This window comes from Rattus rattus, chromosome 1 (genome assembly GCF_011064425.1).
Source record: "Rattus rattus isolate New Zealand chromosome 1, Rrattus_CSIRO_v1, whole genome shotgun sequence".
NCBI lineage: Eukaryota > Metazoa > Chordata > Mammalia > Rodentia > Muridae > Rattus > Rattus rattus.
The window spans coordinates 263,969,931-263,985,954 of NC_046154.1; the positions used below are offsets into that span (position 1 = coordinate 263,969,931).

At 41.5% G+C, this 16,024-nt stretch overlaps 1 protein-coding gene across 1 annotated transcript in view; it reads right to left on the reverse strand.

The window, feature by feature from the left end:
* Nucleotides 1–16,024, reverse strand: part of Kif21a (kinesin family member 21A) — a 115,692-nt gene that overhangs the window by 38,825 nt on the left and 60,843 nt on the right. The window contains exons 8-12 of the mRNA XM_032885321.1: nucleotides 12,108–12,303; nucleotides 11,560–11,749; nucleotides 11,103–11,166; nucleotides 7,317–7,520; nucleotides 2,847–2,885 (exon numbers count right to left, since the gene is read on the reverse strand). Coding sequence (XP_032741212.1) covers nucleotides 2,847–2,885; nucleotides 7,317–7,520; nucleotides 11,103–11,166; nucleotides 11,560–11,749; nucleotides 12,108–12,303 — 693 coding nt within the window. The remainder of the gene's footprint in view (nucleotides 1–2,846; nucleotides 2,886–7,316; nucleotides 7,521–11,102; nucleotides 11,167–11,559; nucleotides 11,750–12,107; nucleotides 12,304–16,024) is intronic.

The following is a 16,024-nucleotide window of genomic DNA, read 5'->3' on the forward strand; positions in this document are numbered from 1 at the left end:
AAGCAAGTTAGTCTTAATATAACAAATCTTAAACAGCCGGTACGGTTTGAGTTATGGTGGAATTTAAAAATCTTTAGGATTAAAAAAGAACATTCTAATAAAGCAATATTTCCAAACAAAACCCCTCTAGAGAGAGCTTTGCGATCATCACCCTTTTCCGTTAAATAGTCTGCTTCATTAAAGAACTTCCTGGTGGATACTGGGGCCTGTTTCTAGGTTATAGGTAAATAATTTGACCTCCTTTGGGCCCTGTTATTATTAAACTCTAACATTTAACTCCAGGTCCATATTCTTACGTATATTTTTATACTCAAAACAATAAGAATATAAGTGATTTTTTTCCCTCATAGGTACTTTCCAGTTTTGTTTATTTGTGTGACTATTTATTGGATCTGTCATTCTCACTGAACTAAATGTCTCTTGAGAATAAGAGTCACATGTATTTGGCTTATCATTCAATTAACTACCCAGGGCCTACACATCATAAGCTACACGACTGCTTACTAAGTAAGTCAATCCCTCTGAGTTACACGAATGCTTGTGTCTCAGTAGTCCTGCATGTCTCGCATACCTTAACTTAGAGTGGGGAAGTCCGATTTGGAATATAAAGATACACAGAACACAGTGTCGGCCTTTGCAGGGAGAAGTAAAAGCCAATAAGAAAGGCAGTAGAGTCAAATAAACTGCAGTAATGCCATTAGGTCACTGTACTAGAGGAAAATAAACGGGGGGAAAGCTAGGAACCCTTCTGAGTGCACGGTTATGGCAAACCCGATCACATTAAAAGGCCAGTAATGCACGTTCGAATACAACTGTGCCAGAGGCTGAGCCAAGATTTAAGACTCTAGGAGGAATGTGGGAGAGAGGAAGCACGTTTCTCATTAGGTCTCCTCCTCCTCCTTACTTATGACCGGTGTGGTATTCAACCTCCACCATAGCTGACTCTCAGATAATTGTATCTTCTAAAATCCCTTTTCTTGGAATTACGACCACCCTACTTTATTTGGCTATCTGACTAACATACTCTCCTGCTCCCTCAATATCCAGTCTCGTGAACGTTTATCACTGACTTATATCTCCAATCATAAATCCTCTTTGTACTCTAACACAGAAAAAGAAAATCAACATCGTAGCTGTGTCGTCACATGCTTCCGAGAATCACCTTCAAAGTTAAGTTGCCACTTTAAAGTTAAAGGTGATATTAATATTGTATCTCAGGCATTCGATTTTTTTCTTTGCTAAATGCAAACAAATTGATATTCCAAATAGCTATCTAAAGAATAATGGACTGTAATTAAAGTTATACTTTTTTTTTTAATAAAATCAGGATCTTGGGTACTAGAAGGAACATAAAAAATTGATATGTTCATCTGGCGAATAAAAGAGAAATTGTGGCCCTGAGACGTCTTCCACAGAAGGGACTAAGAGCAGAAGGGCTGGCTCTTGGAGTGAAACACGGCCCCAGGAACTCAGTACAGACAGTCAGGCTCCATCTCTGTCCAACTGCGTCAGATCTTCATGTCAGGGAAACGGATACTGATGACTGAGACACGGTCCTAGAACACTAAACTGCCCTGCTTCTGCTGTCCCGTGTGATCCCGTGAAAGTCGGAAGCAGCCCGGACTTATATCTCCATATATATCTCAAGGGCTGAATAATTTAACGTGGCAACATGTCCCCACCCATAAATTTAAAGGTTCGTCGTATTCTGCCCTTTCTAAATAGAAGAAATGTTGCATTTATAATTTTTTGATTTTTCTGATAAGTATATGTTGTCCTAAATTAATGACGCTTAGTTGAGCTCTGGCGTGAGCTACAAGTGACTGTAATTACATGCTGGTTACAGAAATTCTTTTTAAGTTATAAGCTCACAGAATACATGCTCAGAATCTACACTCAATATGGCAGATGGAGTAAAACTAAGGGGAAATGGATCATAAACTAATTTGTGATTGAATATACTTAAAGTAAATCAGTCGTTTAACCACAAGGAGCAAGTTCTCAAGCTTCAACTTTCAGTAAGAGATGATCTGAAACACAGAGCTTCTGGGCTGACTGCGTTTGTTTTAAAACTACTTAACCAGTTGGGTTATATGATTTGGCGACTTGTTTAGAACGCTCTATAGATAAAGGTTCTTGCACCACACCAACGTCTACTTCTCTAAATAGTTAGTCATTCTCAGGGGTGGGTCCATGTTACGGATATCAGCAACTCGCTCCTAGGTTTTAAATGGAAAAGGGGAAACTGCCCACATTTTAATGTCCACTTAGAATACGTTTGAAAAGTTAAAAACATTGTTTTGTTTTCTAGTTTGAAGTTCAGAGTTCCTTATCCATCTGGCTTTAAGAGGGCCACAGTTCCTTCTGCCCTTTTTACCATTTCGATGTTTCCTACAACTTGCAGCAGTAAGGAAGGGATGAGTCTACCCACGCACTGGCATTTGTTACAACCAAAAGACAAGCGCTGCTCAGCGGATGATTCCCACTCTGCTCACACGCTCCCCCTAAATACGGAAATACAGAAATGCCGGCTGTGGTTTGAAGGTTCATTTACTTTGACTAAAAAGGGTTAAGCAATAATCATTCTTCTCGCAGTTTATTTGAACGTTAGCGAAATTGCTTGCGCTTTAATTCAGGTGCCTACAGGGTTAAACTTACACACTTTGACTTTTCTGCTATTTCTATGGAAGTCGCTACTTTAAGGAGAAGACAGCTACTCTAGTCTCAAGCAATCTACAACGCTATATAGCACATTTTCTTGCAAATGGAAATTAAATATTTAAATGACATTTTAATTTAAAAAACAAACAAAAACCAAAAAAAAAAAACCTGGGAAATATTCCAACCTTCTTTCTTCTCGACTGCTTTCCTCAAGTTTCTGTAGCCTTCAAAATCACGAGGCACAGTATGGGAAGGCCAAGCCAATGAAGGGCAAACCAGACAGTAAAAGCAAAAGTGGTAAGAAGAGAAATGGTTCATGAGCTCAAAGACGTTAAAATAAATCTTAGAGATATCATTAAAGGACAAATACACAGTAAAAAGGCAATACATTCTCTAGGAATACAAAGCAGAAAATTCATAGTATTTCATCTAAGACAACAACCACAGATAACCCGTGGAAGTTCTTTAATAGCAAAATGCGGCCTCCATTATAGGAGTCAACAAATCTTGTTGGGATGCTATTGCTATATTTAGCCAGAAATGTATCAATTTTAATATTTCCCCCAATGGTAAAGCCCACTTTCAATAACATCCTCTTCCATTTAAATCCTTCAGAAGACTTTTAATGTATCATGAAAAGACCTTTATTAAGTAATGCCTTTATACCATAATGATCATACCAATACAACATACAAGTTACTACTTTAAGAACCTCATTCGTTCTACCATACATAAAATCATTGCTAAATCTAAACTTAGAAACTCATATGAAAATTATATGAGATGGCATTACAGACGAATGAATGTGAGCGTTATACGATCGATGAGAGAAAGAACAAAAAACAATCTTGTTAAAGATAAAAATCTCACAAGGTTGGGAGTAGGATTTCACTACTCAGGCAAAGGAGGGGGGAGATAAAATGGGGGCTTTAGTACTTTCCATTAGTAAGGTTGTTCTTTAACCAGAATAGTAAAAACAAAACAGAACAAAAAGAACAGATATATAGGTTTCAAACTCTAACGTAAATGATATCCAATATCCAAAGCTAGGAATCTTTACTCAATGGAATGTACTATATGTGAATATTTGTCACGCAGACAACAGAGATGTGCTAGGCTCTGATTAGGCACATTGCAATCTGCACACAGCGTACTCTGTCTAGAACCCCGCAAATCCTTTTGGAATCATTCATATTTAAAACAATTAGAGACAGAGTTGAGTTATAAATGATTAAGTAAAGTTCTCTTTTAGTCTCACAATCTGTAGTTTCATGTGATTTCTATTTCTTGGGCTGTGGTTGTCTCTTACAACCTGTTTATGTAGTGCTATGATAACATGAGACTAGCCATTTGAGGAAAAAGTTCTACAGAGAGATGTTCACCAGGGATCAGAGAGTCAAGCACAGTGAATAGAAAAAGGAAAACTGCACACAAAAAGATCTGTGTTCCCGAAGTTTCAACCCAACACCATTCAGTGCAAGTAGAGGGGTCTGAAAGACCCTCCGAGCTCTGTATCCTGGGTCATTTAAAGCCACATATCCAAAGGCATCAGACGAAATGTGTGAGTGGTAAATTTCCTTTATCTATACACACAAAACAACGAGCTCCCCGAGCCCCCAGATCAGTGTAATCCAAGCTTGTGCTGACGCTAAGGAACTACAATGCTTTAATATGGCCTACCAGTAAAAATCAAAACGTTCTATGATTATCATTATAATTGCTGTTTTTGCTGCTGCTGAAACCCTTTTTTTGTGTGTGTGTTTGCTTTACTTCAGGCCTCTGACCAAGATGGGAGTTTCATTTAAATTTTTAAGACAAGGATTTATATTACATAACCCTAAAAGTTACTTGGACCTAAATGTGACTAGTGAAACGCTTTTTGTTTAGGTTTCCTTAGTGTGTGTATGTATGTGTGTGTGTGTGTGGTTATGTCTGTGCATGCGTGTCTGCATGTGTGCATGTGTGGGTGTGTGTGTGTGTGTGTTCATGTCTGTATGTGCATGTAACTGTGTGAGTACACGCATGTGTGTGCATGTGTTTGTGTCTGTGTGTGTAACTGTGTGTGCATGTGTAACTGTGAGTACGTGCATGTGTGTGCATGCGTGTGTGTGTGTGTGTGTGTGTGTGTGTAACCGTGTGAGAGTGTGTGTGTGCGTGTGTGCACGCGTGTGTCTGTAGCTGTGTGAGTGGGATGTGCCCTTAGGAGTCAGAGGACACTCCCAGGAGGTAGTTTTCTCCTTCAGCTAAGGGTTCCGGGGACTGAACTCAGGTCTCCAGGCTTGTGAGCAAGCCTTTCGTATGTGTTTGTTTGCTTCAATACTGAACCGTCTCAAGCAGCCCAGGTTTTCAGAAGACTCGTCTGTAGAACAAGACTAATTTCTTTAAGTTCTATGAACTTCATGTGCAGTGCCGTGAGTCACACACTGATTCTCCAGACTTTCGTATGGGTATGGTACACGAAATAAACATTTCAATCACACAGACCACCCATGTATGTGTTTGACAGAGGCACAGGGTGTGAGCGCTGGCTTCAGAAACACCGATTGGTTTTCTCATGGCAATCTTTTACTCATCTAGCTGGCTGATTATGCTCACCAATGTTTTACCCCATGTGCACGTGAAGTACATGCTTCCCTCATCTGGGTCGTTTGAGAAGACGCTGTGATTAGCATGCCTCACTATCTCCTTCATACACTGCCTGGGTCAATCCAGAAGAGCATCGTGAAACAACTGCTTTGTTCCCTTACAGTGGGTGGAGTTCCAAGATAAATGGACCAGGACAAATAGAACAACTATTTTCCACGAGTAATGCTTATCTACTGAGTGCTTATTTACATGCATTTTCACAAAAGGAGTCTGAACCAGAGGTACAGGGTTCCTAGAGCCACTATAAAAAATATAGAAAACATTTGATTAGGATCCCTATTTATTTTTTGTGATGGTTTGAATAGGCTTGGCCTAGGGAGTTGACACTATTAGGAGGTGTGGCCTTGTTAGAGTAGGTGTGGCCTTGTTGGAGGAAATGTGTCACTCTTGGGGTAGACCCTCCTCATAGCTGCCAAGAGGCTATTCTTCTAGTATCCTTCAGATGAAGGTGTAGAACTCTCAGTTCCTCCTACACCACACCTACCTGAATGCTGCCATATTCCTGTCTTGATGAAAATGGACTGACCCTCTGAACCTGTAAGCCAGCCCCAGTTAAATTTCGTCCTTATAAGAGTTGTCTTGGTCACGGTGTCTGTTCACAGCAGTAAAACCCTAAGATATTTTTCATATTTCATATCTAACAAGTTACTAATGCATTATCTAAATTTCATTTAAAGTGGAAAGGGCAGACTCAGCTTAGGACCCTGAAAAACACACTCCTACTTATGGTTGCTTACCCATGAACACAAAGTGCCTGGGCCCTTCAAAACGAGTCCCGCCATCTCCTGAAGTGAATTTGGCAAGTAAACCATAAGCCCTTCATTCACACACAAGGCGAACATTCATTTCCACAATCCTGTGGTCCTCAGTGTAATGCAGCTGTCCTCTGTCATGGAGAGCTAGGCATGACCTATGTCCTACCGTTGCTGACATAGGCATGAGTGGTACCTATGAAAACACTACTAGCTCAAGAATCCAATGGCCCCCAGTCATCCTGTGTAACTTGTTTGTAGTAGTTTATCTATTCTTTTCTACCTTAAAGACACAAGGCCAGGTTAGCCTAACCGGTCTAAGTTTTAATCACTTTATCAACCCTACTGTTCAAGGAGGGAGTGTCTTGTTTTCTAAATACTTGTTTTTAAGTAAACTGAACAAAACAACCAGTAAAATGTCTATAATGTTCCAAAGACTCCCTGTAGCAAGACTGGAAAAGAAGTTGGCTTGGCCTCCCTTTGAATATCTAGCCACAAGGATTGAATTGAGTTTCGGTGGCATGCTCGAATACATTCTTTGTAAGTCACTGGATGGCACTACAGCATCCATAGATAAATATGAATGAAATTGGAGTATTTAACCACTCACACATTACAAATGGTCAAGTTTTCAGTTTTTCCCTTTTCTTTTCCCAGCTGACTTTGGTGGGGGAGGGATATTATCAGACGCAGGTGGGTCCACCGCAGTGGTGGGATGCTAAATAATTCCCTGAGAGATTCCAGAGAACCTGAAACAGCAGGAAGGGCTTATGTACAACCAGATTAGAAACCCTGCGGGGAAATATTTAGAGGCCAAATGATATTCCGATGGATTAGTCAGCCCTCAGTTGATCTGTTTCGGAGCAGGGTTAGAACGCCTCATTGACTATGCAGTTCTATGAGGAAATGGGAGGAGGGAACGAAACGCTGTTACTGACAATGGGACACGGAGGCTTCGAGAGAAAGCAAGATGGATGGAGTGCAAAAGCGGCAAGGTGAAGGAGCGACATGATAAAATCTAATTACTGTCACAGGCTAGGCACTACTCATTACTACACGCTTACAGCTAAACTTACTTCTCATATATATATATGATATATATATATATATATATATCACTAGAACGTCTATCACTGTAACTGTAAGCTGACTTAATGGCTTCTCACGTATTCGGAACTGTCCGACAAGACTGCATACATGCTGCCACTACAGATTAAACGTCCTGTAACAGAAAAACGTTCATTTTTATAATGCTACCTCTTCTTCTTCCTCTTCTCCTTCCTCTTCAGCTTCTCCAAATCTTTCTTCGCCAGATCTATAATTTCGATGGTTTCTTTGTCTGAAGACAGTATGGTCGACGAGAAAGCGGACGACGCGCTGAAGAAAGGAGATCTCGCCGTGGCTCTGGTCAAGCTCTTCCGAAGGTTCTCGTTCACAGCCTCGCTTTCTAATAATTTTGCCCTGATGGGGAAAAAAAAAAAGTATCTTTAAGTAGAAACTTTTTTTTTATGACAACATTTTTAAAAATCGCTATATTGACATCACGAAGCTTCCTTTCTAGCGCTGAGCTCCAGGACACGGCTGTGTAACCATCAGCTCCGTGCACACAGGGAACACACCCACCTCAGCCTATAGGTCATACTTTTCTATAGTTTCAGTGTAGCACAAAGCCTGGGCACAGCAAGTTGAAGATGAAAGGAAAATATAATAAACCATCGACCAATAATACATATTTTAGACTCTATTGCATAACAAACAGCAGGCAATGTATTGTAATTTTGTTGCATTTCCAAGGCTTGCATGCATTTGGTAGGGGCTGAAACCTTGAGGGCTTCACTTCCATGGGCTGCAGCACATGGACAAAAGCTGCTTTTCTATAGGCTAGAGAGGGAATGCGTCTTTCTCCCTCTCTTTGCACTCCTCGTGGAGCACAGAAACACGTGTGCTGCTGCTGCGGCGTTATGATTGGAAGGAGGAAGTATTCGACGTCCCAGGGAAGGAGCAGAATCCCGGCTTAGATTTCATCAGACACTCGCTGGGTCTGGCCTGATGATCAGGCTCTAAAAGCCTTGACTCTTCCCCAGGTAAACAGGGATTAAAATAGTATCCACAGGGTTGCTAGGAGAACCAATTATGCAATGAATTTAAAACGTGCCAATCTGTAACCATAATTGAAAATAATAACAATTCTAATAAAACTTAGAAATGTCATTATCCAACAGCAGTAAAATAAATTAATTATAAACACAAGGTAGTGCTGTAGAAACCTGGAAACAAATCACCAGAAAAATGCTTCACATTAAAAAAAAATTGCTCATGATGCACAGTTGTATTTCAAACAAGAGATAGGCTGGAGAGATGGCTCAGTGGTTAGAGCACTGACTGCTCCTCCAGAGGTCCTGAGTTCAAGTCCCAGCAACCACATGGTGGCTCACAACCATCTGTAATGGGATCCGATGCCCTCTTCTGGTGTGTCTGAGGACAGTTACGGCATGCTTTATATATAATAAATAAATAAATCTTATATTTTAAAAAAAGATCAGATAGATGACACACACACTTATAAAAATGTACTACTGAGAATAACTGAAGGAATAAAGCAAAATGTTCTCGGCTCTGGAAACAGTAGAAATGTAACAAACTCCTTGTCTATTTTCTCACAAAAGTTTTAATATTCCCAAATTCAAGGGTTAAGTGGTGATTGCTTCGTTTTATCGAAAGGTCACTCCGATGATTTTGTAACTTGAAAAATAAGATTTTAAGTAAACTGCGATACATTCAGACCATTCAGGTTAATTTCTCTTAGCTTAAGGAAGTTGCGAATAAACTTCATGAGAATGAGCTTTGACAGAAGTATGGATGAAAAGGGGATTGGTAGGCGAAAACAGAGCTTGAAAAGTTGAGCCATGCGATGCCCTGGAACTGCACAGCACCCTACAGAGTAAAAATCTTCGGAGGCCTCTGTTTCACTCAAGCCTGTACTAACCTTGTGAGGCTTGCGAGCATTATCTTTTCTTATAGACGGACATGGTAAAACCCAGAGAGGGCAGGGAGCAAACGCCTCAGGGTAAAAGTAGCCTAAACATCAATCTGGGCACTCATATCTGAATTCGGAGTTCATGCACAGTTCAATATGTCAACTGTTTTTACAGGGTGCATCACAAACCTGGAGCTCTAGGACACTCGTCTTCAGGGTGGGGACACATCTAATTAAAGAGCCATCAAAGCCATGTCAAAGTTGGGAATATGAAACTAAGTATTAACCCATCCAAGGAAAGGGTTTGACAACTGACAGGACTCGGCCTAAGTCATCTCTGTCCCATAAAAGCCTCAAAGAAAAGCTTTTCTTATTGGTTATTTTATTTATTTACATTTCAAATGTTATTCCCTTCCCAGTCCCCCCATCCCCATCCCCCATCCCCTCCCCCTGCCTCTGTGAGGGTGCTTCCCCACCTACCCACCCACCCACTCCTGCCTCAGTGCCCTAGCATTCCCCTATCCTGAGTTATCTAGCCTCCACAGGACCAAAAGGCTCCCTTTCCACTGATGCCAGATAAGGCCATCCTCTGCTACATATGCAGCTGGAGCCATGGGTCACTCCGTGTGTATGCTTTGAATGGTGGTTTAGTCCCTGGGACCAATGGGATGTCTGCTTGGTTGATATTGTTGTTCTTCCCATGAGGTTGCAAATCCTTTCAGCTCCTACACTCTTTGCCCTAACGTCCCCCATTGGACTCAGTCCAATGTTTGGCTGTGTGCATCTGCATCTGTATTGGTCCAGCTCTGGCAGAGCCTCTCAGGGGACAGCTATACCGAGCTCCTGTCAGTAAGCACTTCTTGGCACCAGCAATAGAGTCTGGGTTTGGTGGCTGCATATGGATTGATCCCTAGGTGGGGCAGTCTCTGGATGTCCTTTCCTTCAGTCTCTGCTCCATTTGTCCCTGCATTTCCTTTTGATTAATATTTTTGAGGTGGGTGGGTGGCCCCATCCCTCACCTGGGGCCATGCCTGACCTCTGGTTATGGTCTCTTAACTGTGAAGTGAAGGTATTACGTGCTGCTTTTAGTCTCTAGGAGTGGAGATCATCTTGGCAGTTTCCTAGGAAATAATGAGGCAGTCGTGTCATTTGGCCAACGGTGAGACCAAGGTTTGCACGCAGCTTTAGAATAACAGGACAGAAAAGTAGAAGCCGACCACAAGCACCGGAAAACACAAGCGGCGGCAACCACTGGCCAGAAACCAGGGAGAAAAGGAGGTGAAGAGTGAAGACAGGCGGCCCACAAATGGAGGAGGACTTCCAGAAACCAAGAGAGGAGCTGGTTCTCCCAGCAAAGTAAATAAGGGGTCTACAAAGTGAGGACAGATTGGTCTGAGAATAAGTTCTAGACCGCTCAGGGAGGAGCACTCCTGGTCAGAGTAGAGACACTCTGTTTAGGCTGGATGCTGTGCAGAACCGGGATACTGTTCCTAAAAACCTCTGTCACATACGGTATTAAACTCTACTAGAGGGTGGCCTCTTTATGCCATGCCTGTCTCCCATCCATAGCAGCCTCGCTCAAATGTGAGCATCTGCAGGTGTCTACTGAAATGCAAATGCTTGTACAAGAGAAGGCAGGATCTCAGCGGATCTCGTAAAGAAGGAGAAGGGAACAGGAAGAAATAGGAGGTTCAAAAATTTAAAGATGATTCGGAGACCTGGGTCTGTTTCCGGGTGATGGTAAAAGATCCACAGGCATGAAAAGGGTTAAGGATGACGTCACCAACATGGAGTACACCTGCCTGTTATACCTTGGGTTTGGGGATGTCCAATGAAGATCTGGCAATAGCAGTAAAAGAGGAGAATGTGGAAAGGTAACAGGAGAAGGGAGACAGAGGAAATTAGCTTTGGAATATGATGTTCCCGGAAAGCCAAGGGTCTGGTTCTCTAATGACCACAGGCTCGAAATAGCAACACTAACAGCTCATGAACATTCGTCCCAGCACACAGAAATATTATGAAAACTGCAAAGACTGACACGCATTACGTATTTTAGAAAGCCATACCTGAGATCTTCGATTTCTTTGATGTAACTGTGAATCATATTACTAATCTCTTCATTCCCTTCGCCTGCAAGACAAAATATGAAATGAAAAATTTTATTTTAAAACCGAGACTCCCCGGTATTGGAAGTATAGCTCAATGACTTAGCACTTGCCTGGCCATGCATGAGGGCCTAATTCGGAAAAGTTAATGTCAAAATAAAGCACAATTCCTACAACAAATTTCCGACCTTGAGTTACGCGAACAGATCATGAAAGAAAATATTGCAAAGGGAGCGTTTTGTTTATATAGGAATTTATTGATTTTTTTTTTCCAAATTGGGTATTTAACTTAAAATTAGGGCTTGTATGTCAAAGTCCAGCATTTCGACTCCAACTATTTGCAGTAAATAATCAACATAAAGAATGTTTCATGTCCTTCAGAAGTTAATCTCCCGCCGACCACACCCTAAACACGTACCTGCTCGGGCAAGAACTTGGTTGGCCTGCTCACTGACAAGCTGCGTGATTCTGGCCCTAAGCGCATCAACAGTCTCCTGCATGGCTTTTATTCTTACACGCAGATTATTATTTTCCGTCTGGAGCATAGCATTCTCATGAAACATATCGTTGATGCTTTCCACACCTTCCTCGTCGATGATTCTTTTACCCTTGAAAAGAAAAATCACCACCCCCCCAACCCCCCGTTGGTTAATACAGGCCTTAAGTACACGAGAGTTTTCTTTAAAGACACCCCAAGATCACACAGTTCTATAACCAACAGCCTTTTTATCTACCCAGCCCCAAGGCAAAATAAATCCATTCCCTTCGACTCCAATCTTTCACGGCGCATTAGTCAGAAGAATTATAGACTGGGTAAGGAGCCTTTTGAAGAATTCTAGACAGTCTGGCTTCCCGAGGACTCTCTCCAAGGCTAATACATGTATCCGCTCCAAAAAGGTCAAGACTGTACTCAGGACACAGGAGCCTTCGCTCAGTCAGGGGAGGCCGTCAGCGCTTTGAGCTTACTGTTTTGTATTCCATGAGCTCCATCTGAAGCCGTGTGATCTCACTTCGGAGAGCGTTGATTTGCTGACTGGCTCTGTCTTGATTGACCATCACCTTGTTCTTAATATTTCTAGCTCTGTTGGCGTATTTCAGAGTGTTTAATGTCTCCATAAAATCCCGGTCTGAAGGGCTGACGCATGCTATCATGATTGTTTGGCTGAAAGTGACAGATAACAATTAGTTGTAGAAACAAAAGCCAATACTGAAATGCACATTTTCAAGTTCCTGCCATTTAAATAGCATCTTCTCTTGAAGATTATTTAAAAAAAAAAATTGGTGTTACCAACTTGCAAATCAAGTCAACTTTAAAAGCCTTCCTGATTTAAGACCATCTTAACAGAAGGCTTTTATTTACTTAGGTAAGGCAGGAGAGAAAGGATACATATGTTCTTTGATTCATAATATCTTGACAATGTATCTCTCGATTCTATGTAAACTTTTTGAGGCAGGGCACACAATAATTCTATTATCGTTTTAACTATAAATATAGCACGTTGAAAAACTAATTTCGGGCTGGAGAGATGGCTCAGTGGTTAAGAGCTCTGACTGCTCTTCCAGAGGACCTGAGTTCAAATCCCAGCAACCACATGGTGGCTCACAGCCATCTGTAATGGGATCTGATGCCCTCTTCTGGTGTGTCTGAAGACAACTACAGTGTACTCATATACATTAAATATTAAAGTTATTTTCTTAAAGATTCTACGAGGGCTGGAGAGATGGCTTTGTGGTTAAGAGTACTAGCTCCTCTGGCAGAGAACCTGGATTCGACTCCCAGCATCCACATATCAGCTCACAATCCTCTGTAACTCCTGTCCCAAGGGATGCAATACCACTTCTGGCCTCCAGGGACGCTGCAACCAAGTAGTAAACAGGCATACATGTAGGTACTCACACATACACATAGAAAATAAATGTAATTCTTTTTAAATTGTTTAAAAAAATTCTTCCTTCTCACTGACATTTTGGCTCGATTCAGTTATGAATCTTATTCAAAATGTAATCATGTTCAAACGAAAGAAGCATAGGGTATATCCTTACTTTTCACAGTACAAAGCATCATTCGTGGTTGAATAATCAGCTCATTATTTAACTTCTGACCAGACAGGAAAACAATGGAAATAAAAGTCCTGTTAAACTGACTCATTGAACGCTTATATACCCAGCTAATATGCCTGTCGATGAATGACATGCAGGTTCTCCTGGACCCTTGCAATCCAATTTGACACTCTGTACCAGCAGTGGGGTATCGACATTCTTTCTCTACTTCCTGATCAACCACAAAGCGAACAGCATTCTTCGCTGCAGGCTCCTACTGCCATAACGTTGTGCCTCATGACACGAAGGTGAGCAGACATAGGCTGACTCCTTCGCAACTATTCAAGCTTTCGTTTTCCACAGAAGCCTCCCAGCTTACCGTATCCTCATGAAATGCAACTATTTATAGGGAAACATGCTGGAAACCTGAGGCCGGACAATATGAGTGTATTGATCTGTGTTTTAGTGTCACTGTTTCTTGGCATTGGTGTCATTGTCCTCTATTATAGAAATGGAAATGGCTCAGTCGGTAAAGTGCTTGCCACACAAGAATAAGGGACTAAATTTGGATCCCTCAGCAGCCACTTAAATGGGCTTGCTGGACGGGTCATCTAGCTAATCGGTGAGCTCCAAATTCAGAAAGAGACCCTACCTCAAAAACTAACAAGGCAAGCAATTGAGGAAAATGCACGCGTGGATCTCCGGTTTCTTCATGGACACACTCAAACTCAGGAAAATGTGAACATAGTTAGCATATTAAACTTCCACTTAAAGATCCAATTTGGGCTGCAGAGACGGCTCAGCGCTTAGGAGCACTGACTGCTCTTCCAGAGGTCCTGAGTTCAAGTCCCAGCAACCACATGGTGGCTCACAACCATCTGTAATGGGACCTGATGCCCTCTTCTTGTGTGTCTGAAGACAGCTACAGTGTACTCATTCATTTTATATATATGTATGTATGTATATATATATGTATATATAGATATAGATATATATAGATATATATGCACATACAAACAAAGGACCCAATTTAATGGCAATCGGTCCTAATCAGTAATCTCCTTAATTGCTTCTTTTCCCCCTGGAATCTCAACTGTGTCCTACTGGGCGTTGAGGAAGCTGAAGCTGATGCAGGAGGATAATAAGTACAAAACAACCTGGGCAACAGTGAGACCTTATCTCAAAAACACAGCAAATTGAAAGGTCATATTCTATATCTTCTCTCCTCTTACTAATTTTTTTTTTTTTTGAGACAGGGTCTCACTGTATGTCCCTGGATGACCTGGAACACAGCTACATAGCCAGCCTCAAACTCACGGAGATCTACCTGCATCTGCCTCCGGAGCGCCGGCATTAACGGAATAGGCTACCATACCGGCTCTCCCTCATTCCTTCCTCTCTGCTAGGACTACCGTTGAGCATTCTGTCAGCGAACACCCCGCTCGGCTGTACTTTTCCTCCTCCGCCTCTGGCACCGTTAGAACTTTTCCTCCTTATCCAGTACATGAGCACCTTCACGAATGTTTTACCTACTTCAGCCACTAAATGAGAGGGCCCATCAAGTGTAATTCTTCAAGGTACTTCCGAATACGTGACATGGTACCTGGATGCATCTTAGTTATCAAGCGTCCTACTGTATTGTATAAAATATGCCTAAGCAAACACGATGGATGGACACATGATGCTTGGGAGAGGTCGTTAAATTGAGATAACATATACCTCTCTAGCTATACCCTGATGATGAAAATACGGTAGCCAATTAAAAGAAAGAACCGATAGGATGCTGCCTAGAGAAGACGACAGTCTCAGGTGCGGTCTGCTGCACCGTTCTGCAAAGCGCCGACTGCAATCCCATATTACAGACGGTAAGAAGAGAGACTGGGTGTGAGCACGCTTCAAGCCTCTGGAGCATCTGAGCCTCCTGTAAACAATGAGCTCATCTCGCTGTCGGCAGTCCAGACCAGTCCAGACTCACGCAGTGAGTCACAAATGGGGCAATCGGGGGTCAGTTACGGACAGCAGTAGTCAACTACAAATTGGAAGGCAGGGAGGCTTGCATTTCACAAGTTTAAAAAGCATTAAGATCGGGGCTTATTAAGTAGGAACTAAGAAAGTCGGGAAGTCGAGGAGCTGGCTATCTTTGAGCAAGGAAGGAAAAATATATCGTGTGTTAAACAAAACTCAAAAGTATATGTCTCAAGAACTAGCTTGCAAACATCAGAAGATGCTTACTTTTCATAATTCTATTTTAAAGAAGGTATCTTTAACTTAGAAGAAACAATTGGTAATATGGTGATCTATTTCTCTCAGTTATGCCGTATAGCATAGCAAAACAATATATGTGGAATATATATTATAATTTAGAAATACAATTGGTCTTACTCGGGCTTTATGTTTTTCAGCATTTCCAGAATTTTGAGCGCAAAATTTTTAAATTGCAATATACAGTATTATAACTAGATGCATAATTATACATCTGATATAATTATATATACATACATATATAATAATAACATATAAAAGATGGTTTATTGAAAACTATAACTTTAAATTATGCACACAAATATTGATACTTAAACTTTATCCTATTTTTTCATTTATGTGTGATTTGTTCCAGCTACAAAAAGAGGGGAGGACCTATTCTACTTCCCCATTGTACTTTAAACAAAGTACAATGCTTTTGAGCTAGGTAGTCGATCCTGAAAGTTTAGACAGAAATAGCACAGTAAGGTTGGAATCAGAGAGGGTCGTCTCCTCTAAGGACAACTCGTCATTAGGATACAGGTAAGGAGCCACTGACTGAACCTCTATAATCAGGCAAGCTCCCCAGTGAAAACAGCTCC